This window comes from Protopterus annectens, chromosome 12.part0 (genome assembly GCF_019279795.1).
Source record: "Protopterus annectens isolate FY-2018-M chromosome 12.part0, PAN1.0, whole genome shotgun sequence".
Classification (NCBI taxonomy): Eukaryota; Metazoa; Chordata; order Ceratodontiformes; family Protopteridae; genus Protopterus; species Protopterus annectens.
In genome coordinates this window covers 631,278,776-631,305,829 of record NC_056746.1, presented here as the reverse complement: position 1 = coordinate 631,305,829, position 27,054 = coordinate 631,278,776, and the positions used below count along the sequence as shown (strand labels likewise).

Sequence of the window (27,054 nt, the reverse complement as noted above, 5' to 3'; positions counted from 1 at the left end):
AATAGAATGATGAGCCAACTGAGAAGATTAGCCAACAAAGACAGGGTCGAAATCTTCCCCTCAGAATTAGGAAGGTCAAAAATAACCTGATAGGCTAAGAAAGAAGCGCTAAGACATACCTGTTCATATGGGGTTGATAATTAATAGCCCAAAAGTTCAGGGTATGAACCATATACACCTTTTTGCACAGCCACTCCATGTTTCTACCGTCCTTGTCAGACGGAAGCAATTTAGTAAAAGGCAATAGTTTGGAAGGTTTGTCAGATAAGACCAACACAATAGAGGGGGTCAGCAGAAGGACATTTGGAAAGAAATTTACAACCATCAGGCACCTTACAAAACCTGTCAGGCTTTTATGGGGCTGGAAGCTTGGAATCAGGAGCATTAGAAGATGTTGCAAAAGTGTCTAACATGGCAGCGAGAACCAGAAGGATAGTAGAGGGCTTAGGGGACTCCATCTGGAGGAGTCCATAATAACTCCTCTGGACATCATAAACTTGAGAACAGCCTTATAAAGAATTCCATCATACGAGAGATTGCATCTCTAAAAGAAAGCTCCTCAAAGGGAGAATCAGGACTATTGGAGTCATCTTCCTCAGAACCATAGTCTAATAAAAAAGGAATCTGAGAGGAGTTAGCCAAGGACTCTTAACCAGAGTCTAATTCATCATCAGAAGAGTCCTGCTCCCTAGACCTCTTAAGAGGAGTAGATGACCAAAGGGAGGGGGGGGGGCAGAAGCAGAAACGCCCTGGGGAGGGCTTCAAGGCCACGAGTGCAATAAACAACCCCTGTGTAAAATCCTGCCATTCATGCTGGGGATCTTTGGAAGCATGGAAAATATGTTTTGCTTTCTGCTTCTTCTTCAAAGGAATGTCAGCCCTAAAGATCTTAGAGGTTCCGGCCCTTGTCGACATTCAATCAACATAGTGGAAATCTCCTCCTGAGCAAGAATCTGTGGAACACCCCTCGGTCGCTCAGATATGATCATAGGAGGCTCCCCATCAGCATTCATAACGGACACCTGCAGAGCCTACAAGGACATGTGAGAAGCCGGATCCATGCTGGGTTACAAAGCAGTCACGGCAGAGGAATCAGACAGAACAACTGGACGATTCTCAGAGCTTTTACCAGCCTCTAGAGAGACATCTGGGAGAGGCGGTACGGCAGTAAAATCTGACCTGATTTTTTTGGTTTTCTTCCTGGCAGATGGCTGCCATCACACCCTGCTCCAACAACTTAAGACGTTTTTAGGTAGACAGACAAGGACGAGAGACAATTATGAAGGGTCTTGGGGACAAACACTTGACAAACTGAGTTCAAAGTATGGTTGTTAGAAGCACCCAATCAAAAAAAAACTGCTTGCAACAGTCTTTATGGGGAATCTGTCTCCCAAAGTGACATTTTCCCCTTCTGGATGACATGTAAACTCACAACCAAAGAAAAAACAAGATAAAAAAAAAAACAATGGGGCACTTATCTGAAAATCGCTTCATAACCAGCACAAATGAAGGAGCATTGAGACCGACAATCAAAAAAGGCATTCAGACTGGCGGGAAAAAAAGTTCTGAGGTTTTTAAGTCCATATATCACCTTTATGCCCTATGCCATGAGCAGAGAGCACACGTGTGATGTACAACGTCCTTGAAAATTGTAAAGCTTTGGTATACTGGCCGGATGATGGGCTACCCTTGGCAGGAGATGCCTTCAGTAAAGAATACTGCAACAGTGATATGGAAGGACATATACTGATCACTCTACATTCTGAACAGCCCATATCACTCCAAAGGTTATGAGGGCATTTTCTATTTTATCCTTAACCCCCCTCCACTGGTGGACGATATGAGCCTCCTATACTTCCCCTTGCATGTGCATCTTTCCACACAGACAGTGGCAGCTACCATCACAGGCTTGGGAGTGCCAAGCACATTACACATCCTCAGTTCCTGACTATATGTTTGTCATAATAGGCTTCTACTTGCTGGTGGTGATCAGCCTACTTGCTCACCACTTCCTGCCCACCTGGACGGTTGACCTAAACATCCCATCCTCTCCTGCTAGTTCTTCCAGCACCCTAGTCTACAATCAAACTTAGGCTATATGTGTCTTAGTCAGGACTTTATCCTTGTGTACCACAGAAACAGAAAATTAGGCTAGCTTTTCTTTCTCCGGTACATTTTTTTAGAAGATTTTAGTGTAATACTCTGCACTGCTCCTTTTTTTCATTTACTAATGCATTTTTCTAATCTGATTTTTATATGTCACCCTTCTTTTATGTGTCTCAGCTGAAAACAGCAAAAGCCTGAGGCAGCCATTTTTCTTGAGCCCAACTCACACCAATATTACACATAATCAGGGAACAGGCTTATCCTGCCCTCCAGCACTTGCACTGATATTAGCCACGTGCTGAATAGGGCTGGTTTCAACATAAAGCAGTGCAGTGTTCAAGTAGTTACTATTACTTCACCATAAAGGGGACCTCCCCTTACACACAACACACTTCTGTTGCTGTCCTGTTTTTTTTTTTTTTTTTTTAATTGTAAACCTTCAGCAAGAAGTCAAATGGCAACATCAAATAATATCACTGTAAATGGGTAGCTCCTTCCCTCCCAAGGTGCAGTAGCTCAGGGGATGATTATTTCAGTAGTGTGGATACAGGGGGCACAGCCCCAGAAGTATGGGGTAGGGCCTTTTCACTATGAAAAAAGTTTGAAATCTTGGATGGAATGGACCTTCTAACAGACTGCTGAGCACACAGAAAATCACAAAATGTCATCCTCTGCTTCTAGACAGCTTCTTAATCTTACCATCATCATTGGCCCCACAAGTATATTTTTTCCATTGAAATCTTATGAGGTACAATGACAAATACCTTGCTAAAGTTCAGATACCTTTCCCTTCCAAAGGGCTCTCCTTACCCACCTCAGTAGTGAACCAGTCACAGAAATGCAACAAATGGTCTGATAATACTTCATAAAGTCAAGCTGCTTCCTTTCGGCCTGTCCCATAAAGACTCTCTTTCATATCATTCTAAACTAAAGAAAACACAAGAACAGGGCTGCAACAGCAGAGCTCCTTCTTAGACATAATGGTGCACAAGAGATATACAACTATCATTTTAAAGAATTACTCTTGCTTCTAATGAGAGAATACATAATTCTGCCAGTAGTTCATAACCACATGACTTCAACAACAGTTTGTCTTAATCTTGTGCTTTACCATCATAATTATTCTGGGTTCCTTCTCCACTTCTTAGTTAATAATCTTCCTATCTGTTATTATATCTGCCCGACATCCCACTCTGTCATTTCTGACTTACCTCGTTTATTCAGATGTATTAGATACCGAAGTGAAAAATGAGTTTAATATTTCTGTCTCTACATGCAATACGCTACGTTATGATGAAGATGACTATAAGCACAATAAATAGAGCAAGCTACAGTTCCATACCATCACTGATCCTGTGTCTGAAGGAGTACTGGGTAGCGAAAGACTTTAGCTGCGCCCGAAATGGTCCATCCTCCACACTGGGATTTTCTAGCAATGCCATCATCTGCATCACCACTTTTAAAAATAGTGAGGAAAAAGCTGTATCCTGAGGAACACAACGCTGCAAAAGGGGAAACAAAAAACAAATACCAGTTAGAATCCTCATTTAAGAGTACTATGAATTACAAGATCTTTTAACAAATGCAAAACACGAAAATGTAGTCAGTAAAACCTTGATATACTTACTTAAACAAAACATTACAAAATATGCACAATGTATGCTCATACACTGCCACAGAGTATGCACAGACAATATTTAGAAACTGGAAAGCCCATCCAATGCTGAAGTTAGTCCCTATGAAATCACCGCACCCTTCTTTCATCTATCCCTTATGCTGTCTATTCTTTTGATGTCCCCTATTCCATGACTCATTATTTAAAACATTTTTCCTTAATTGCATTCTAAATCCACAAACCATCAAGTCCATAATTTATGTTACGGATGATCCTACTCCAAAGGATTCCTAAAATTCCCCCAAAATATAGGGGGTGGGAGGTTGGCATAAAGGTTAAGGTGTTTACCTTGCAGACACAAGGTGCAGGGTTTGATACTCGCATGGGGTAACTGGCTAGGCTTAAAATGGCCCAAAGGAGCAATTAGCCTAGTACTAATCTATGAACCTATGAGATCCATACCATGTTCCCATGCATCCATTATTTCATCGAGGTCATTCACTTTAATATTTACAGCCTAACTTCTTATGATGAATTGCTTAAAGTCCCTTATTACTTTATCCTCATCCAGTCGATTTTCACCAGCTAATGCAGTCCTTAAACTGCACACAGTAGGCCATATCTTGACTCACTACTAAACTTACAGTGGAACCAAAATTTCCAGCAATCTCCTGAAATCAACACCTCTACTTACACACAAAATACATATAAGTAAACACACACACACACACACACACACACACACACACACACACACACACACAGATTTTCACTGGCTAATGCCTTTTACAGAAGGTGATGTGGGACTTCCTAACTTTCAATGATGCAGTAAACTTTACAAGGAGTCCGGTAAAAAATAAAATCAAGGTTGTGAAAGTTTCTCATACAATGGGCCTTTTTTTTACTGCTTCCTGTATTACAAACGTTTGGCTTCCAGTTCTGCATATGGACACGCAGCTCTGTGCAACTATTAGCCAATTTGCTTTTCCTAAGTACTTTCCTGCTAATCTCAACGTAACTACTTGTGAGGCAGAATGCTCGTCTGAAAGAATTAACACACTCAATGAAATGGAATCCAGCATGGCAATAAGAGAATAAGTGATCACTACAGTTGACAGACATCATGCCACAAAAATAATTAAGTTTTTACCCCTCTTAGTTCCCCCAAAGCAATACAGACTTCAAATGAAATTGTCAAATTGCCTCCCTATTGAAATATCGACCTTTGAAATGCTGACATGTCGGAAAAAAAAGGCTGAAAACCCATGAAAAGAGAGAATCTTGAGAACACTCTTCTCCTTTAAACTCCTTTTTTTCTTTGGGGACATTGTCAAATTGCCTCCCTATTGAAATATCGACCTTTGAAATGCTGACATGTCGGAAAAAAAAGGCTGAAAACCCATGAAAAGAGAGAATCTTGAGAACACTCTTCTCCTTTAAACTCCTTTTTTTCTTTGGGGACAAGCCCCCTGCACTGCAGCCAAACTTATATATATATATATATATTTTTTTTTTCCAGCCATTCAACCTCTACATTTCAGGACGCAGGGTCATGACATTTCAAATGATTAACAGCCAAATCATATTCAAAAATCTGATATGTCTACTTAACAGTTTTTATAGTTCTCTGTTAGGCAATTAAATTTTGACATGAATGGGATCACAACCTTAAACTACCCCCTCTATAGCTTACAGTTAGTTTCCCTGTCTATACTAATTTAAGGTTTCATCCATTAAAGTGGCACAGGTTCATAGGTACCTACTAGCCTACTGACCCATGAGGATCTTAAGAAGCCTTGCCTTACATTCCCATGGTAGCTTTTAGCCCTTGTATGTTGCATACTAATATCCCAGAGACTGGTTAAACAAGGATATGCTGGGACATGTACATTTCCACCCTGTTCAGAAAGGATAGGAGTGCTAAACTAGGGGAAATTTACTTTTGACTAGACGTAAGAGAAGCACTTTGCTTTATGTAGAGTGGAATACGGTTCCACAGAAGGGGCATACAGGTAAAGGAATTGTTAGCCACAGTCCTGTACAGTACACAGAAAAAGCCCTGATTCTGACTTGGATGATTCATGATCAACTGTCAGCTCAGACACTGAAAGGGACAAAGCAGGAGAAAGTGGGAGTAAGCAGTCATTGCCAGCTCATCCATCCGTAAAAGTTTTTACAATGGTATAAAGTCCTACAAAGATTACATGTACTTATATTACTCAACTAAAATTACAGTGACAAAGATCAATTCAGTTGAGTTACATGATTTATTAATAAGAGCAAAAACAATCTGTGGCATATGAAAAAATATCATATAAGAGGAAAATAACCAGTATACAAAAAAACTATATCAAGGACACTAACAAAAAAAATGATGTGGGAGTCCTACTGCATTGCAAGGAGAAAAACACAATTCTGACTATTCTTATCAAATATTTGGGACAATAGTTTCACTATTAAGAAGGATAAAAATGTTAATTCATTACTGAATCACAACACAAGCAGGCATGGCTTATTTTAAAGAACCAAGCACTGAGGCTGTATGGCATGAATCAAGAGTCAAACTAGACAATTTTAGTTGATTGTTTTTAACGGATTCTTTCTTTCTAATGGTTTGAGTTTCTTTATATATTTATTTTTCTTTTGTTTCTTGAGTATGTAGATAGACTGATGACTGGGACCTATTCTAACCACAACCCAGATGCAAAGGCACAAATGGCAAGTTGAGGTCACAGTACAAAGTTAATGGAAGGAACAAATTACATAGAAATAAATGGAAATTGTGGAAACGATACATGCAGAATAATGTTCAGGAGTAGGAGTGAGATTTAATGGAAGGCAGGAATTGAGCAATTTATGCAATGTAATAATGAGAGTGCTAAAAAGAAAGAAAACACATGTAATGTATAATGGATGTACATGAAAAAATGTTAATATGGATTGTTTTCTTTTCCAGTAATGTATGTATGCATATGTCTTAACTGATAAATTATACAATAAAGGTGTTTAAAAATGCAAACATTAACAATAACTTATAATTTAACCTGTGGCATAAATGCAGTGGTACATAGTAAAAACAGTAAAGAAGATCACTTGATAAACATACAGGTCTGACTGTTAAACTTGAAAAATATATTTTTGTTAAATATATTTTATTGTTTTTCCAAGTCAGACATTTAGTTGCTTCTCCTACATTAGGTGGACATTGAATACTTTATCTGCAGTGATGTTCTAATAACAATAGCAGCATACATACATATATATATATATATATATATATATATATATATATATATATATATATATATATATATTAGTTGCCCTGCATACATTTTACAAGAAATGTACAATTATGACTCTTGGGTGCCAATAATTGTTTGTAGCAGGGGGGACCCTGAGTCAGCCTTTGTCCATGAAAAATTTGTATTTTATAACTTTCACATAGGGAAAGGTAATAGAATGGGAAGTGGCCAACATAATGGTTGATTTGCAGGCTAGTGACTGTCTTCCATATCAGGGACTGATAGAGTATAGACAAAGGGACAGGGGAATCTTAAATGAAAGACCTGCACTGTTTGAGTTTTTAATTTAATCTAGAAAATAAACTGTTGTTAAAAAATGGATAATTAGTAGGGCATGTAAAATATTACATGACAACTATAGGAATCAATCAGAAAAAGTCAGCAAAGATCTAGTAGAGAGATTAGATATGGAATTCACAAAGAAGTAATGGGAGGACATATGAATGGCACCCAAATATGTAACAGAATCTAGAAGATTTAGGATTTTTGCCTGGAAGTGTTTGCATAGATACTTTTAGACTCCAAATAAATTTTCCTCAGGTAGACGGCAACTGTTTGCGGTGTGAAAGGGAAAAAAAGGTAACTTGGAATATATATTTGGGAGTGTAATGAATTGGCAGACTTAAATTCCCATAAAGAGTACTCTTGTTAGGAATACTGGGCAAGCAAATGAGTAACTAAGGAACTTTTATTTATTTATTTTGGAGCTGGAATACAGGCTCTGAACTGCCTAGACAGAGTAAAGCATTAAGTTTAATTCTGGTGGCTACCAAAAAAAAAAAAAAAAGCCAATTATTAGAAAACAGAAAGCAGAATCTAAACCAACTATACTTGAAGAAATGAATATTGTAATAGAAACAAAAGAACAGGAAGTAGAATCTTTAGAAAAGGATAGGAATAAATTACATAGAAAAAAAATGGAAATTGTGGAAACAATACATGCAGAAAAATGTTTTGGAGGTGGAAAGAGGTTTAAGAGAAGGGCAAGAGTTGAATAATTTATGTAATGTTGTTCAGATTATATATATAATGATACATGTGATGTATAATGTTTGTAAATGTGAACTTGTTAATATGGTTTGGTTAGGTTTACATAAATGTAAGTTTGTCTGTCACAAGTGATAATTCAATAAAGGTGTTTAAAAAAGAAAGAAAGAACTGGGGATCAGTGAAGGGGGAGGACGTTATCATGCTGGGTTTTAAGGGAGTATGGTTCATACTGAAGTGATAAACTTAGAACTATATATATATATATATATATATATATATATATATATATATATATATATATATATATACGCTCACATACACACACACACACACACACACACACACGCACACACTTTGTAAGGTAGTATGAATGCAGTAAGTGCTTCATGAGGAGAAAGTGTGAGGAGAAAGTGTGATTATGAGGAGGACATATTCATTTCAGGAGATACAGACATCCATAGCTAAGGCTATCCTGGCCTCAGGAGTAAGGTGGTTAGAAACAGAGTAAGAAGTCTTCACTTGTGAGTTAACCTTTCTTATGATTATGTCTGAGTTGGAATTGTAGATATATGTGTGGGTCTTAAGGTCAAGCAATGGGGTTTATACTATGGGACCTGAATTACTATTACATTATCAGCAAGTTTTTGTTTCGTACCACAAACTATGAACTGTAAAAAAAAAAAAAAAAAAAAAAAAAAAAAGATATATAAAATGACTACCCAAGAACTCCTGGTGCATGCACAAGCAAACAAAGTGCATGGACCAAACCAAATACACCTCAAATTAAGGTCCAGCACAAATAATTCTTGCACATAAACAATAAAAAAAATAGTCCAGCAGTTGAAATATGTAAAACTTCTTTAGTTAGAAGTATACATCAGAAAGAAGATGTACAAGGAAGTGTCCCAGCAACATTTAGGGAAACAAGCAATCAGAACACAGTGTTTTATTGTTTATGTCTAAGAATTATTTGTGCTGGACCTTGAGTTGTATATACATATATATATATATATACATATATATATATATATATATATATATATATATATATATATACATATATATATATATATGTACACACACACACACATATATATATATATATATATTTATATTATATATATATATATATATATATATATATATATATATATATACACACACACACGTGAGGTGTGTATATATATATATATATATATATATATATATATATATATATATATATATATACATACACACACACACACGTGCGTGTGTGATTATATATATATATATATATATATATATATATACACACACACACACGTGTGTGTGTGGACATATAGATAGATAGATATGCTTGCATATTACACTGACATAGCTTGGAAACGTCCTTCTGTAGGATATTTTGAAGTGCTGAATTAGAAGGTCCAGATCTGTGGAAAATGATACTTTCAGCAGAGAGGGTGATGTCTGTGGGGCAGTTTACAGATATTAACGACAGCAGAAAATACGAGGCCAAGTGCTGACCACCAAGGCACCCTACATGTGAAAGTACTTTTGTCTGTAACAGTACTTTCTGCTTGCAATTTAAAAGTTCAATTTGTTAGGTAACTTCTGAACCAGAAAACACAGAACGTGTCAAATGCCTGTAAATTAAGTTTGTTTAGTAGTATGCAGTGGTTCACCCTTTCAAATCCATGACATAAGTCTACAAACAAAAATCCGGTAAGAAATTTTCATTGCTGAGTAAATTTTGCCAGAAACAGTGTAGACTGCTGGGTGAGTGTTATGTCCGTTTCTAAATCCATGCTGAGCTAAGTAGCTCATACTTATATAAATGCCCAAACCATCAGACAATTAAGAAATAATGCTCAACAATGCTCTGGAATGACACATAATGATAATACCCACTCCTAAAGTGTCAGTAATATATCAAAAAATAAATGTCGTGCCTAACATTACACTAGAAACAGTAGCTCCAATTCCACAACTTCCCAAATCTCTCCCTCTCTCTAACATTATTACTGAACACATTTAACTGTACTGTCTACAGCTAAAATATCACCTCTATGAGCCCTGACAATATACCTGGTTGCTAAATCAACATGCCTAGCATTCATTCTCTGCACTATCTGCTAAAACTGTTCAACTTAAGCACACCCATAGGACACAGTCTTGAGATGTAGATGTAGAAAAATGTAGCTATCCATAAAGAGGACAAACCCAGACCCCAGAACTATAGCTCCATCAGCCTAACAAGCCTGATTTGCAAAACTAAAGAACATATTACACCTGATTTCATAAGCTTAGACATACAAAAACTTACAACTTTAGACCCACAACAATACGGTTTTGTCAAAAGCTTTGCATTTCTACTTAATTCAGTAAGCTTTGAGAAAGTCAACGAAGCTGTAACTATTGGCCACGCAGTTCATAAGATAAAACTGTAGCTGACCAAAGCCTTTGGTACTTTCCCTTATGGTGGAAAAGAAAGCAAGTATAAAGGCCTAAACACAGACCCTTATGTAAAAGAGGAATAAGAAATTGCCTGGTAGACAGAGCCCTCATAGTTAAAGCAACAGGTGCCACCTCAGAAAGCAAAAAGGTGACTAGTGGTATTTCTCAGAACTAGGGCCCCTTCTACTTGACATTCATTTCTTGAATCTCCAGACCTCTAGCCCAGACATATTGCTAAGTACCTCTGATGAATGCAAGATGAGTACTGTCATTGACTAAGCACCTTACACACAGATTACAACAACAAAGGCTAAACTATACAAATCACCGGTGTATTAAAAATGAGCTTAAATGAAATGCAAAGTAGAGCATTATGATCTATGGCAAACAAATCTCAACAGCAGCTTAAAACACAGACAGTAACTAACCCTAGACTGATATGGTTATCGGATCTCTTGGCACCTGTGCAGAAAACTCCCTATCCTTTGACCACCACATCGCAAGAGTACTCAGGAAATCATCCGATTAAAAACTAAAGGTATGTTACCTAAGTCAACAGAAGTCATCATTCATTTGCATGCTGACCATTTACAGAATATAATGCCCTTGTAGTATGCATCTATACAAATGCATTACGCAGTTAGAAAGACTCCAGAAGTTCCAAACAAAACAGATAACTGGACTAAAGATAAGTTAGCAAGACAGGCTTGAAGCTGTAATTCTATACTCTTTCTCTTATAGATCTCCTACACCTTCACAAAAAATATAACTCCACAAAACATTTGAACTAAAGACTTAATCTTCATCATCAATCAAAGAAGACATGCTGGAGGGACAGATTTATTACTTACCACTTCCCACATCTCTGGAACAACTTCCCTTTACATATAAAAAGTACAGTTGTGTACACTTATCATAAATGTAGATGTTCGAGTGTATTCACTGTTGCAGTCATTACATTTGGGTAATCCTGCTGGCAGGTTGCCCTCAGCCGGCCTGAATTCCAAAGTCTTGGGTCCTGCATCAGCTGCCATTGCCCCTTCCCTGATGTCAGGTCATCAGGGGTATAAAAGAAGCAGCCAACGCCATTTTCTTCAGTTTTTCTTTCCCCAGATGTCAGGTGTCCCCTAAAACGGTAGCCAAACTGTGTGTGTATATATACATACATATATATATATATATATATATATATATATATATATATCAATAAATGCACCAATATAAATTTTACCTTCATCTATAAGCAAATACACCACATAGGTTGTATAAGTCAGAGAAGGAGAGATAAGATCCATAGAAAAAAGGGTGATGGCAGGTGGGTAACCTGGACTACAACAGTGAATACACTCGAACATCTACATTTATGGTAAGTGTACATAACTGTACTATGTTCTTCTGTTTCACTGTTGCAGTCATTACATTTGGGTAGAGTCCCAAAGCTATGGTTGGGAGGCTGGAGCTAAACAGCATTAGGAGTGGCTATGAGGCCCTGCAGAACTGCAGTGGCAAAGCCTGCCCTGGATTTAGAGTAGAGTGGCAGATGATAATGCTTTGTAAAGGTGTGCACTGAACTCCAAGTAGCCGCCTTTAAAATGTCTCTGGTTGGTACTCCCCTGAGAAAGGCTGCTGAAGTGGTTGCAGCTCTGGTGGAATGTGGCCTAATGCCCTTAGGCACTGGCTTGCCATGGTGTAAATAGCATAAATGAATGCAGTGGCCTATCCACTTAGAAATAGTCTGCTTTGAGATAGCCTTTCCTTGTGATCCTGCAGCATATGCCACTAGTAATTGCTCTGTCTTCCTGAAAGCTTTGGTTCTGTCCAAGCAGAATCTAAGCTGTCTGTGTACGTCCAAAGAGTGCAGAATTCTCTCCCGCTTGTTCTGTGAATTTGGATAAAAAGTTAGCAGATGAATAGTTTGGTTAAGAGCCACAATGGACACCACTTTAGGCATAAATGTTGAGTTTGTTCTCAGAGACCCTGTCTGGATAAAAAATAATAAAAGATTCCACAGCCATGAGCGCCTGTAGCTCTGAAACCCGTCTTGCAGAAGTAATTGCTAGGAGCAGAGCTGTTTTCCAAGATAAAAACTTTATATCAACAGTAGCAGCTGGCTCAAAAGGAGGCAAGGTGAGCTTTTCCAAGACATAGTTGAGGTCCCATGCAGGTATTGGTGATCTCCTTGGAGGCCTTCAATTTTTGGCTCCTCTGAGGTACTGCTTTAATAAAGGATGAGAAAATATTGGTGGCTCTGTATTGTAATGAGCCGAAATGGCAGAGGCATGAATTTTAATTGATGAAAAGGACAGGCCTTTGTCCAGCATCTCAGTTAAGTATTGCAAAATCTGAGGAATATTTGATGCAGTTCTATCAGTTCCTTGTGCCTGGTTCCAAGCACAGAATCTCTTCCATTTTCCAGCATAAGACTTTCTAATACTAGGCCTTCTGGCTTCCAAAATGACATCCATCACAGCTTTACTGAGAGGTGTTTTTTGTATGACTACATTATCCACCATGCTGCCAGGTTTAATGTCCTGAGTTGGCTGTGCAGGATCTGACTGTTTTGCTAGGACAGTAGATGAGGTAATTGAGGTAAGGTCCAAGCTGGGCATACAGACAAGTTCCTTAGGCTTGGATACCAGTACTGGTGGGGCCAGTCAGGGGCAATCAGTATCATCTTTGGTTTCTCCTGTCTGACTTTTAGGAGCACCTTGGGGAGGAGAGGCAGTGGAGGAAAGGCATATACTGATAGGTTTTTCCAGCTGAAAGATAGGGCGTCCACTTTCCATGCTTGTCTGTGATAAGTCCTTGTGCAGAATCTTTTTAGTTGGTAGTTGTGAGGGGAAGCAAATAGATCTATGTCCGGGCATCCCCATTTCCTTGTTATCATGCTGAAGACTTATGGATCCAGCTACCACTCGTGGGGATCCATGAGGTTTCTTCTTAGTTCGTCTGCCACAGTATTTTCCTTTCCTGGCAGGAATTGTGCCTGCAAATGTACTTGGTAAGTCAAAGCTGTGTCCCACAATGTCATGGCTAACCTGCAAAGGGGGTAAGAAAGTGTGCCCCCCTGCTTGTTTATATACCACATGACCATGGTGTTGTCTCTCTTTATCAGTAGTTGTCCCGGATAAAGTAGGTCCTTGAAGGCTGTCAGGACATTTTGAACAGCTAGCATCTCTTTTTGACTGACATGTAGATGCATTTGGTTTGAGGTCCATGTGCCCTGAATGCATCTTCCTGCCATGTGTGCCCCTCAGGCACAGTCTGATGCATCCGTTGTTAGTGCCTGCCTGGCTGAGGATAATGTGAATGGCTGTCCCTTGTTCTGGTGACAAGCCTTTGCCCACCATTAAAACTCCTGTTGCAGGCAGGGAATGAGAGTAATCACTGTTTCCAGGCTGTGGCAATATTGAGTCCAAACACTTTTTAGGTACCATTGAACTTTCCTCATATGCAGTCTTGCATATGGAATTAGTAGGATGCAGGATGCCATGAAGCCCAAAGCCTGCAGAATTTTTCTTGCAGATAACTGGGCCTTTGTTGCCAACATTGTGAAATAGGTAGTCAGCTGCCTTTGTTTGTCTGGCGTGAGATAAACCATCTGGGCAGTTGTATTCAAGCTTGCACTCAGGAATGTTATCTCTTGAAAGGGTACTAGTTTTGATTTCTTTTCGTTGACTGTGTACCCTAGGCATGTTAGAAGTCTTTTCACAAACGCCAGATGTTGAAGAAGAATGTCCTTGTTCTCGTCTTGAATTAGACAGTCGTCCAAGTAAGGACATATTTGTATTCCTCTTTGTCTGCAGAATGCAATTACTGGTGCCAGGCACTTTGTAAAGACCCTGGCCGCAGTACATAAGCCAAAGGGCAGTGCAGAGAATTGGTAATGCATTGAACCAGCCTTGAATCTGAGGTGTCTTCTGCACGATTGTCTGATTGGAACATGCAGGTATGCCTCTTTTAGGTCTAAAGTCACAAGCCAAGCATTCTTGCCCAGCATGGGCAGAAGCTGCTGCAAAGTCAACATTTTAAATTTTGGAATATCCAGGAATGTGTTCAGAATAGATAGGTCCAGTATTGGCCTCCAGGCCTTGTACTTTCTGGGTACCAAGAATAGTCTTGAGTAAAATCCTTGTCCCCACTCTTACTCTGGTACTTGCTGAATGGCCCCCATGTCCATGAGGGATGAAACTTGTTTTTGTGCCACTGCCCACTGATTTTTTTTTAGCAGATCTGGCCAGCCGTTTGCCTTTGGCAGACTATTGAAATGGAATTTGTAGTCTTGCGACACTATATTTAGAACCCATTTGTCCTGGGTTATAATGTGCCAATTCTGAGCAAAAAGTGCTAATTTTCCCCTTAAGGGTGCTGCCAGAAGATAAGTATTTGGTGAGGCAGGGGAAGTCATTGGGACTGCTTTCTGTATGTTTGTGCTTTATCTTCTCCAGCTTTCGAGGTAGAAGCACCCCATTGTTTTGACCTATAAGAACCTTGCGCCTGGGATCTGCCCCTTGGGTGTCTGGATCTGGCCCTTTGAGGTCTGTCTGACACAGGAAAAGACCAGTTTTTTGTAGGCCAGTGTCTTCTAAACCTAGGTGGCTGTACTTGTAAAAAACCTTTTACAGTTTGCATAGATTTAGCTTTGTCTTCCATTTTCTTTAACACATCTTCTGCCTTAGCACCAAACAAAGTATCATGCTGTAAAGATGCATCTAGTAACTTAACTTTAACTTGATCAGGCAGATTTTGTTCCTTTAACCAAGCATGCCTCCTAATTACAGAACCCGTAACTGCAGCCCTGCAGGAGACCTCCAAAGAATCAAAACCACATTGCAAAGTATGCTTTCCAACTTGTTCAGTTGCATGCAATAAATCCTGCATTTCCTTGTTTTCAGCACATTCAGAAGGTATCATCATTTTCTGTTTAAGCAATCCCATGAGATGTTGCTGATACTTGAGCATATGAAACTGACAGTTTAAGGCCCTTATAGCCAAAGTTGCAGATGTGTAAACCTTTTTTCCCCATCTATCCAGCACCCTTTAATCTCTGTCAGAGGGGGTTGGGTTTTTTGCTGTAGAGGCCTTAACTCCCTTGGGACCCTGTGAAATAGTTTCTGGGTCAGCAGCAGGGTTTTTAAAAAGAAATTTGTGTGAGTCAGGAACCCTGTAATATCTGTCAGGCTTAACAGGAGCTGGAGGTAAGGAGTCAGGGGTCAAACTAGACTCCGAAAACACATCATCTACAATGTCTAACACACGGGGAATGGCTAGAGGCCTGTGCTGTGGTAGTAAAAGGAAATCCCTGAGCCTCTTTTTAGATTCTGAAAAATCTTGGCGTTCCCAGTGAAAATGCTCCCTCATGGGAGGGGATGCTGAAGGTATAGATTCTTCAGCATCAGAATCCTCATGGGGGGGGGGGTAAAGAATATCCCTGATCAGAAGAGGAATCAGAAGAAACAGAAAAATGATCTGAAGATTCAGTCAGTGTCTTGCCAAGGCCTCTTATCAGGAGGGGGATGGGAACCCCTGATCAAGGTAATCAGGTCTTCGTCCATCTTGATCATCTGTTTTTTGGGCATAGAGGCCTGTGCATGTGGCTCATGAGTTTGTTTCTTTGCTTTAGAAGCTGCTTTAGTCTTTGTCTTTGAAGCTGAAGTTGTTTTAATGTAAAGATGTTGTGGTCTGAATACACCCTCAGAAGTTGGCACCTGCTCAACGGCTCCGGACCCATCTGAGGGATTAGCATCCGAGGCTCCAATACTTTGAGTATCCAGTGGCATGGCCGACTCCACATGGGAGTCGGTAGTGGCCTGCGACTCTTAAGTAGCGGGTGTCAGGGGCTGTGAAAGCACCTCACTGAGAACCGGCGACTGGCTTAGGAGAAGCTTTGTCGCCAGTTTTGGGCCTCGGTTGTTTATCCTTTTCTTTGTGTTTTTTTGTAAACTCCGGTAGTCGGATGGCTATCCGATGACATTTTAGGATAATTAAACCGGCTACCAAAATACTTTAAAGCAAAATTATGCCAACGCTTAACAGTGCGTTGGTTAAATCTAGCACAAAACCGACAACTAGAAACGTTGTGATCAGGGCCTAGGCAAGGAATACAGTAAGAATGAAAATCCTTATGAGGTATTTGCTTGCCACAAGAAATACAATTGTTAACTTTTTCTGACATCTGACTGGAGCTAGAAAAAAGTTTCCCCAACAGGGTACTTAGCTTTAATGAAGACTTCGGATCTGAAATTCGATTTCGAAAATCTCAGGAGTCGGCCGACCAGCACTTGCGAACTGCTTTTGCTTCAGGCACCGCGCGGCAAGAAAGACTGAAGAAAATGTTGTCGGCTGCATCTTTTATACCCCTGGCGCACTGACGTCAGAGAAAAGGCGACAGCAACCGACGCCAGACCAGGACTTTGGAATTCAGGCCGACTGCGGGTAGCCTGCCAGCAGGATAACCCAAGTGTAATGACTGCAACAGTGAAACACGATGAACATCATCAAGAGTGACACCTTAACTTCCTTTAAGAAAACCCTGATGATTGGAAGGGTGCCTGTAAATTTATCTTGAGCCTGAATCCTTTTGCCCTCATGGAGAAACAGTTTGCCCCATGGGGTGCACGCTGGCAAAATTATTCTAGTTCATGGTCTGTGTTGGCCTTGCAAACTTTATGATTCTATGAATTATGGTGCTTATGAAATCATGAAATGTAGAAAAAATAACTGGTGGCAACCATCTGTTATTTTCAAAGTACGCATTTTTTTTATACCTTTCTAAACCAATCTTGGCTTGGACTCCATAATACAAAGTTTGTAGTCAGGTAGATTTCTTTTTTTTTTTAATTCAAGTTTACATTTTTACAGAATGGAAGGCCATGTGGTGGTCAAAATATACTGAAGTGTTCTAAAACTTCCAGTTTGTGCCTCTCCTTTTTAGTATGTGTTTCAGTCTGGATGAAACCCAAGGACAGTTGTGTACCTTTATGCACTGTTTTATGGAAAATGATGATCCAATATTCGAAGGATCTCGGACTTGAATATTTTTACTGCCTCAGAAGGATGAAGGAGACAGCACAAATAACTCAATATAAAAAAAAAAAACTACTACTATTTTTTTTTTTACCTCAGTAAGTTAGCATTGCCACCTATCTGGTATTTTTCCAGACTACCCAGAAATCAGAATGTTGGTCCTGTAGTCTGGAAAGCACTGTACAAACACTGGTATTCTGTGTATCTGCACAAACAGAATGCCGCAGTTCATAAAAAAACAGCCATGGAATACTTTTCAATTTAAATGCATCGCTAACACAATGTGTTTAAAACCAGAACTTGTTTAAACAAGGGAGAAAAAGTAAAGTAAGGCATTCCTAAGTGTTTATGTCATAAAATGGGTGGGTGAGTTGGTGGGGAGGGTGGGGAAATGGGAGGAGAGACAGAGTTGCAGGAAATACAAGGGGTGTGGCTTTGGTCCAGTTTTCTCCACATAGAAAGGTGGTGACCCTATTTTTAATTTCTCCAAATATTTTGGGTTTCTAATACCATGACAGGAATGGACCCCATTCCTATGTCAAAGTATGATTAAAGTTAATGAAATTAGCAATGTTTCATTCTGTGATGTCATCCAAAAGTGCTCTTCGCAGCACCTGCAATGTGCCCAGTAATGACTCCTCCTGTAATTTGTACGGAGTTATGTGTATTGGTAGCATACCTAAATATGATGGTAGACTCTTTTTTTATAAGACCTGTTGCTCCTACTACAATTATAACTGGGTATCCTTCTACATTGCTCTTGTTTCTGCTTGCAGATCCTGATATTTTATAACCTTGTGTCTCTCTGTAAGAAGGACACTGTAGTCATCGGGTGTAGCGATGTCAATGATCAATGCTGCTCTTGTCTTCTTTTCATGGACTACTATATCCAGTTTTCTAGCATCTATCTTTTGAATTGTTAGTAATGGATGATCCCATGTGATGTAGACTTGATCATTTTCTATGATGCTTTGTGGCTCATGTTTTCAGTGCTTCTCAGCCACTTCAAAACCATAATGTTTGCACAATCCCCAGTGCAATAGTCTTGCCATACTATTGTACAGGCCCTCTGCCATTAGTATATTACAACCAGCAACTAGGTGTGCGACTGTTTCCAGTTCGGTTTTACAAAACCTACATTTATCCGTTTCTCCCACATGTTCAATGGACTTTGTAAACCAGCGTCTACGTAGACCATTATCTTGGGCTGCCAATATTAACCTTTCATCTCTTGGTTTGAATTCACCTCTCCTTAACCATTCCTGCGTTCGTTCCTGATCAACATGAGGTTCTTCCAGAAGTTTTCTATACTTGCCACTATAGTTATGATTTTTCCACATTTCTTGCCTTTTCATCTGATCCTTCACCTTATATTCTTTCTTTTTTTTTGGCACATTCAGTTGCTTCCTGATTTTTATCTACTTCTGGTTTAATTTCCATTCCTGCTTGATGACCATATGCTTCTGCTAGGAGTCCTCTTGGATTTATTCTCCTCATGTTTCAAAACTTTCACTACATTTGGGACTCATGAGGTCAGCAGATATGTGTGAAGTCCCATGATTGCAAATCTGTACATGTAATCAAGTTCAAGGAGGCCCATCCTTCCTTCAGAACAGGGAATATATAATCTTGGTATGCACTAATTTTTATAAATCTGGTGGGCATGAAGCATCCTTCTTGTTTTAATATGTAATCGATCCAACATGTTTTGGGGCCAATCAGTGACTCTAAAAATGTAAGTTAGGACAGGCAGAGCAAATTGGTTTATAGCTTGGATTTTGTTCCTAGACATCAACGAGGTTTTCAGGATTAATTTAAGTCTTCTAAAGTACTCCTTACTAAGTTTTATACGCATTTGTTCATGTTTTATTGCCAATCCTTTATCAGTTCCCAAGTATTTATACACTCCCTCTGGCTCAAGTTCTTTTATATCACATTCTTGTCCCAAACTGTTTTCCTGGTGCTAGAGTTTTCCTGCTTTAAAGGTTGCTTTTGCACATTTATCAAGGCCAAATGACATTCTAATATCATCTGAAAAAGTTTTAACAAACTGCAGCTGTGCTTTCAGTTCCTCGTCTGATGAGCTATATAGTTTTAAATCATCGACAAAGAGAAGATGAGAAGTCTTTAGTCTTTATTGTTTTCTAGGAGCCACATTATAGCCATGGCCTAAGCTGTTAAGTAGACAGCTTAATGGGTTAAGAACAAGGCAGAATAGTAATGGTGACAGAGAGTTACCCTGGAATATCCCTCTTTGAATTTTTATCCCTGAGATAGTAATTTGTCCTTTATCATGATTTAACTGCAAAGTAGTCTGCCAATGTTTCATGGTCACTGTAACAATCGATCTGTGTAGGATGTATCTTATACATTTTTTAACACTCTTTTACCCATGAACGTGGGAGACTATCAAATACTTTTTTGTAGTCAATCCATGCCATACTTAGATTCTTCCCCTTTTTACAGTTCTCCACTATGACTTTATTTAACATCAGATAATCCCTTGTTCCATATGGCTTTCTTTTACTGCTCTTTTGTTCTACCACCATAATTGAATTTCCTTTTAAATGACTATAAACTCTGTCGGTATCAATTCCCATGTACAGTTTATACATCGTTGGTAGGCACGTTATTGGTCTATAATTTTTGGGGTAGCCTGCAGGTTCATTCTTAAGTAGGAGCACTGTTTTACCTGTTGTTAGCCAGGTTGGTGTCTGTTCGGGATGCACATATAAATAGTTCTTACTCATGGCTAAGTCTTCGTGCAAAGACGTTAATACTTTTAACCAAACGTTCGGTACTGCATCTGGCCCTGGTGTTTTCCAATTAGGGGCTTTTCTTAACTTTGTTTCAATCTCTCTGGCTGTTACTTCATCCCATTTCATCTCTTGTACCTTTAACTTCTTATTATTTTACTTCTTTTATCCATTTAGCATCTTTATTGTGTTCCACAGGATCTTCAGATACTTCTCCAAAATGCATCTATTTCTTCTTTTTTTGGCAGTCTTTCACTTCCTTTTACCTTGTTTCCCATTTCTCTATACAACCTTTTTTGGGTCATCACTAATTGCAACCATACAGTAAGTTGCATTTGCAGCAGATGTTTGAATTCCTCACTACTGCAGTAGCCTTTCTGCTATATGGGTTGATTACCAAAGCATATCCAACCTGAGGGGAGGAAAGATAAAGATCCAGGAGCCCCTGAAGAATGGTCCTCGCAAAGCCACTCCTGTTCCTGGAAAGGGAATCCTTTATGTAAATGCTTTATGAAAGTATGTACAGAGAATCATGCAGTTGCTTCTAGAGTCCACCCTTTTCTAAGATGCAATCAAAGAAAAACATTGTCCTATTCAAATGTGCCCTAATCCTATCTGGAAACATTGTACCACGTTGAGAATAACAAGAAAACATAAGTAAGAAATAACCAAATGGAATTGTCTAAATTGACACAGTTTCTTTTTTCCAGTCCAATTCTAGAAATTCCACAGTCGTATAGTTTTTCTAAAGGACTTAATAATGACAAGATAATACCGGTCTAGCAAAAGCATGACCATAGTATATAGAATCGATTCTCTGTCATACAAATTCTGAAAGAAATGTGGGGAGACAGACTGCTAGATTCAAGGTACACTCAAAACAGTAACAGCATAATTTTTTTTTTCTACAGATAACACTATATGCATGGAAAAGCTAAAGGGTGAAACTACCATGAACAGTTGCAACTCTGATACTCTCTTGCAGATGTCACAGAAATAAACCAGTGGGTTGACTAAAACAATAAATCAAAAACAGTCACAATATCTGGTTCAAACTTAGACTGAAATAACTTTCCCAACAAAAAGAAAAGATCAAATTTGTCAGCTGAATATCAAGAGACCTTACACATTAAGAGAAAAACCTGTATGTACACCAGTTTGAGCAAAGTCTGAAACGAAAAGGAGGATCCAATGACATGATGAAATGGCTGATAAATACCCACGCCAAAAGAGTAAACAGGCTACAGGTTAGTAACTTGCACAAATGTTTGAGAACCAGAAGAATAATGTTACATACGACTCTGATTATATGTGAGGCACCAACTAGAAAACTTTCTCCATGTGTTAAAATATGACTTCCTAGTAGCAAAACTTCTTGACTCCTTTAGTACCTGCTGCACATCTAGATGAAAAAGGTGCTAAAAAGGTATTAGGACTGAACCATCCAGGCAGTCAGTTGCTGTTGTTTGAGACTGGGGTGTATCAAACTCCACTTGTCTTGAGCAAGTATTGCCAAACTGTGAAGAAGCTTATGGTCATTACTCCTGGCAAATTCCTTAAGAAGGGAAAACCAAAGTTGCCTGGACCAGAAGGGAATTTTTGAAGAGTTCTTCTGAACCTTCAAAATGACCCTGGATAACAGTAGAAAAGGTGGAAATGCATACAGGAACATTTCTGACTACAGGAATGAAAATGCATCTATTTTCCAGACCTGCCTGTAAGGAGTCCTGTGCAGAATTTACTTAGGTGTCTGTTGTGAACACAGAGTCGAACATTTCTATTTGAGGTTTCCGCACAACTGGATCCATTTCTGAGGATCTGTCCTGGTCCTGCTCAGCTTGTCTGCTACTACATTTTCCTCTCACTGTAGGTAAGATGCTTGGAGAATTATATAATGCTATACAGCTAACTCCCAAGCAATCACAGCAAGTCTGCACAAGGGAGAAGAACCTGGTGACCTCCTGTTTATGTATCACATCATTGTGGTATTGTCTTTAATCACCTGTAATGGCCCAAGGGACCACAGAAGGGATTCTACAGCATGTACCACAGCTAGCATCTCATTGACATTTATGTGCTTTGGTCTGTTTGAACTTTACCACAAGCCTTGCACCTTTACCCACAAAGAACCTGCTCCTCAAGCAAAAACTGAGGTGCCTTATTTCCTCCATCTCTAAAGTTCTTTCTTGATAAAGCCCAAAACTGGAATCTGAAAATCCTAAAGGAACAGACTATTTGTTCTACACTTTTTTTAAACCCACTGAAATTTTCTCATGTATACTCTGGCAAGAGAAATCATGAGAACAATAGAAGCCATGAACTCTAAAATCCTGAGATATTGTCTCGCTGAATTCTCAGACTGATTGGAGAAGATCAGTAAAGTTTCCAGATAAAAATTCACCTTTTCCTGTTAGGAATGGATTTGAAGAGACATTATCTGGAAGGCAGTCTAAAAACTCAATCATGTCCGAGTCAAGGTAAAGTCATTGGTAAACAGTGAAAAAACTAATGCTAAGGACTCCTGGCATCTGACAAAAGACTCTTCAAAGATCAAGTCATCCAAAGAAAAAATAAAAAGTAAAATGTGAATGCCTTGCACTCTGCAATGGGTTATCCCTGAAGGTAGGCATTCTTTGAACATTCTAGGAGCTTGTCTAACTCAAAACGTCTAGGAGCTGGTCTAACTCAAAATGTAGTGTAAAGAAATGATAAAGTGATCCAGACACAGAATATGAGAAATTTTGTGAAGCTTGAGGCTAAAGTAATGTGATAAGCATCTTTCAGATCTAATATTACCATAAAACTCACAACAGGAGTCAATGGTAACAGACCCTGAATTTTTGTATTTTCACAAACTAGTGGTCCGCGGTGGGGGTGCTGCAGTAGCATTGTCGCCTCACAGTAAGACGCTGTCCGGTTCTATTCTCAGCTAGAGCGTCTTCTGCATGGAGACATGTGTGAATGGGCGTACCTTAGTTGAAGGCTGTGCATCAGGGCTGGCAACTCGGCATGTAAAAATCAACTGCCAATCATTAGCGGACCGGAGTTCCGCTATGGCAACCCCTAATCGGGAAAAGCCGAAAGACACAGCAACAACAAAAAGTTAAGAAAATAAAAGTTACGTTCTTAGCATAATGTTTCATCTGTGTTGTTGATCTTCATTCATTCATTACTGATGGGTGTCTGTTCTGACCACGAAACCGAGTTGGCCTTATACCAAACTCGCACCAGCCAAAGAAACTCTTGAGCTAAGCTTTTTACCACAATGCCCTTTCCCATGTTACCTGAGATCAAGTTTGCCTATTATAAGTAAAGCAGAGGTAGTCTCTGGGAAGAAAACCTTAATATAAGTGTAGGACCCAGTACGATCCCATAGAAGTCTTTGGAGGGGGAAGGCAGTTGGAACGTAATGAATGAACGGAGATCAACAACACAGATGGAATGTTATGGTATGAACATAACTTCTTTATCTGATGTTGTTAATCTTCATTCATTCCTTAGTGATGGGACAGAGTCTCTAGCTACCTTCAGTCCTGGGAGGCCCTTACGTAAGGATGTTCCTGAGTACCATTGAACCAAAGGAAGCTCTTCCCCTGAAGGCCAGGTCCAATTTGTAATGAGTGATAAAGGTGTGAGGGGTAGCCCAAGTAGTGGCTGCACAAATCTCATTCAAAGAAGGTTTTGCATGAAAGGCAACCGAAGCTGCTATTGATCTGGTGGAATGTGGTTTGATTTTACCTGGTAGAGCAATTTTATTTCTTTGGTAAATCAAGGAGATGCAATTTCTCAACCATTTGGACAATGTTACTTTTGAGACCGGATGACCCAATTTTGGACCTGACTAGGACACAAACAATTGGTCTGATTTACATAATGTCTTCATTCTTTCCAGGTATAAACGGAGTTGTCTATGTACATCTAGTAAATGGAGATAGTACTCTTCTGTTTGAATATTTGGGAAAGAAGACTGGCAGGTCAAATGTTTGGTTAACTGTCAACTCTGAAATAACTTTGGGCAGACAGGAAGGATTAGTCCAAAGTGATAATCTGTCTTTATGAAAAACTATGTAAGGGTGTTTAATACACAGGGCTTGAAGTTCTGATATGCGTCTGGCTGATGTAATTGCCACCAGGGGTCTATTTGTTTCTGACGTGACCAAATAAGGAACCTTTTCCATTTGCTGAGGTAGATTTTCCTGGTGGATGGTTTATGTGAAGCCAGAAGAATATCCCGCACTGGGGATGTAAGGTCATTCTGCCTGGCGATTACTGTAAGTGGAGACACCAAGCTCTCAGCTTGAGACTGGAGATGTTTGGGTGAGTCAATCACTGTGGGTGAGAGATCAGCTCTGGAGTTGGATCCAGAATCCATGACTGATAAAATAGGTGAGGCCGAAGGAAGGGGAACCAAACTTGTCATGGCCAGTAAGGTGCAATGAGGATTACTCTGCTTCTCAGACGAAGGGCTTTCTTTAGAAAATGGGGAATCAGGGGGATGGGAGGGAAAGCATATAGAAGTCCCGCAGACCAATCGTGGATCAGAGCATCCCTCGGGGACTCCCTTTGTGGGGGAATTGGGGAAAAGTAGCTGCTGCATTTGCGGTTTGTTGGGGAGGCGAACAGATTGCAGCAAGGCTGGCCCCAGAGGCTGAAGATCTCCGCCACCATCACAGGATTGAGGGACCACTTGTGAGGCAGTAGGATAAACCTGCTCAGTTTGTCCGCTATCACTCTGGAACTCCCGGGAATGTGCACTGCAATCAGAAAGCAGTTGGAAGCAATTGCCCATTGCCAAACTCTTATTGTTTCTCAACAGCGTGGCTAGGACTTGGTTCCTCCTTGTTTGTTGATGTACCAGACTACTGACATGTTGTCTGATTGAGTAGCAATTGTTCCTGATGGAAGGAGGTCTTGAAATGCCTGCAACACTAAAAGCACTGCCCTCAGTTCTAGGACACTGATATGCAGCTGGACCTCTATGTCTGACCAGGTACCTTGGACTATCTTCCCTAGGTAAAGCCCCCCACCCTATCAGGGAAACGTCCGTGGTCACGGTGGCCCTGGGCTGAAAGGGTAACTCCACAGTTGATTTTCTGGCTTCATCTGCCATATTAAGTCTTTTTTGCATGTTTCAATTATCTGTATGACAAAGGGTGTTGTAGGGAATACCACTGTGTCAGGAGGAGCCATCGGAGGATTCTCATGTGAAGTCTTGCCAAGGGAACTATCGTAATTGATGCTGCCATAGAACCCAGGAGTTGAAGAACTGTTAGAGCTGAGACCAGGTTCTGACAGAGTACCACTCAGATTTGGGACCTTATCCTGTGCAGCCTGTGTTGTGGTAGAGAAACCAGCCAGTGGTTTGTGTTGAAAATTGCCCTTATGAACTCTATTGATTCAGAGGAGATCAGGTTGCACTTTCTCCAGTTTATGGGGATTCCTAAAGACTCTGTCAGTCTGAGGGTGAAGCTTAATGCTATATCCAGTAGACACTTGGTGAGGATGGTGAGGAGCCAACTGTCTAGATATGGAAACATCTGGAATCCTTGTAGTCTCATGTGAGCTGTTACTACTGCCATATACTTGGTGAAAACTTTGGGGGCTGTAGAGAGTCCAAAAGGCAGCAAGCGAAATTGAAAATGACTGGCTCCTAGCTGGAAGTGAAGGAATCTTCTGGAGCATTTGTCCATTTTTATATGATAACAGACGTCCTAAAGATCTATTGAGCACATCCAGTCGTCTTTTTCCAAAAATGAAAAGATAGACTGAACAATGACCATCCGGAATTTTTCTTGTTTGACAAACTTGTTCAGGATGCTGAGATGCAAGATTGGTCTCCAGTCCCCTATCTTTTTTGGTACTAAAAATAATCAGGAGTAGAATTTGGATCCTATCTGGTCTGGTGGGACTGTCTGAATGACTCTTTTTTGAAGCAACATTTGAATTTCCAGTGCTGCTATTTCCCTTTGACTGGGTGGAATGTCAGGAATTTGTTTTTCCAGCTTTGGGTACAGGTTGAAAGGGAAGCGATATCCTCTGGTTATGAACGTTGCACCCATGAGTCCATTGTTATTATTTGTTAGGCAGAATGGTGCAAGGAGAATCGTCCCCCAACAGCTTCCAGAGGAAAGAAATTGGGCCACTCTTCAGAAGCGCTGATAGGGTTGTCCAGAGAAGGAATCTCTGGAGCCCTGATTATGTGGACCCCCTCTGACCCTGTAGGGGCATCTTCTAGATGAGTTACCCCCTCTGCCACGGGGAGTATACTCACCATGTGTGTCTCGGAAAGGACCCTGCGAATTTTTGTGCCACATTTTTCCGCTCCTCTGGTTCCCAGAGTATGAACATTGAGGAGCTGAAAAATGTATGCCCATGGCAGATAGGGTCTTGTCTTCCTTCTCACACCTGGTCAGCTGGATTCTCTTTCACTTTTGGGCCAAAAAGGGAGGATGCTTCCACTGGAGCGTATAAGAAGGAAGACTTAAAAGGATCTGCAAAGTTCCAAAGGTGCATCCAGGCATGATGTCTCATGACAACGCCTGAACCTGCTGTGCTGGCTGCTCCTTCAGAAGCATAAGATATCAAACGCATGGATATAGACTCCAAGGCAGCTGAGAGGCAACTTTGTCGCAGACCTCGTCAAAAACAGCAACTGCTAAGGTTATGGACAGCTCTGTAACTAAGTCTCTCTGAAGCCTTGTGAACTGTGCCAAATAGTTCAAGGACCTAGCAGCGAATGTCGATGATGTGAATACTCGCTTCCCCAGTCTGTCCACTGCCCGAGACTCCCTGTTTGGGGGGGAGGGGTGGACAGTTTGGC

At 40.0% G+C, this 27,054-nt stretch overlaps 1 protein-coding gene across 3 annotated transcripts in view; it reads right to left on the bottom strand.

The window, feature by feature from the left end:
• The window catches only part of INTS1 (integrator complex subunit 1), a 2,399,836-nt gene that overhangs the window by 801,764 nt on the left and 1,571,018 nt on the right, over window positions 1-27,054 (bottom strand). For all 3 annotated transcript variants that reach the window (XM_044089756.1, XM_044089757.1, XM_044089758.1), the window contains exon 32: window positions 3,449-3,608. In XM_044089756.1, coding sequence (XP_043945691.1) covers window positions 3,449-3,608 — 160 coding nt within the window. The remainder of the gene's footprint in view (window positions 1-3,448; window positions 3,609-27,054) is intronic.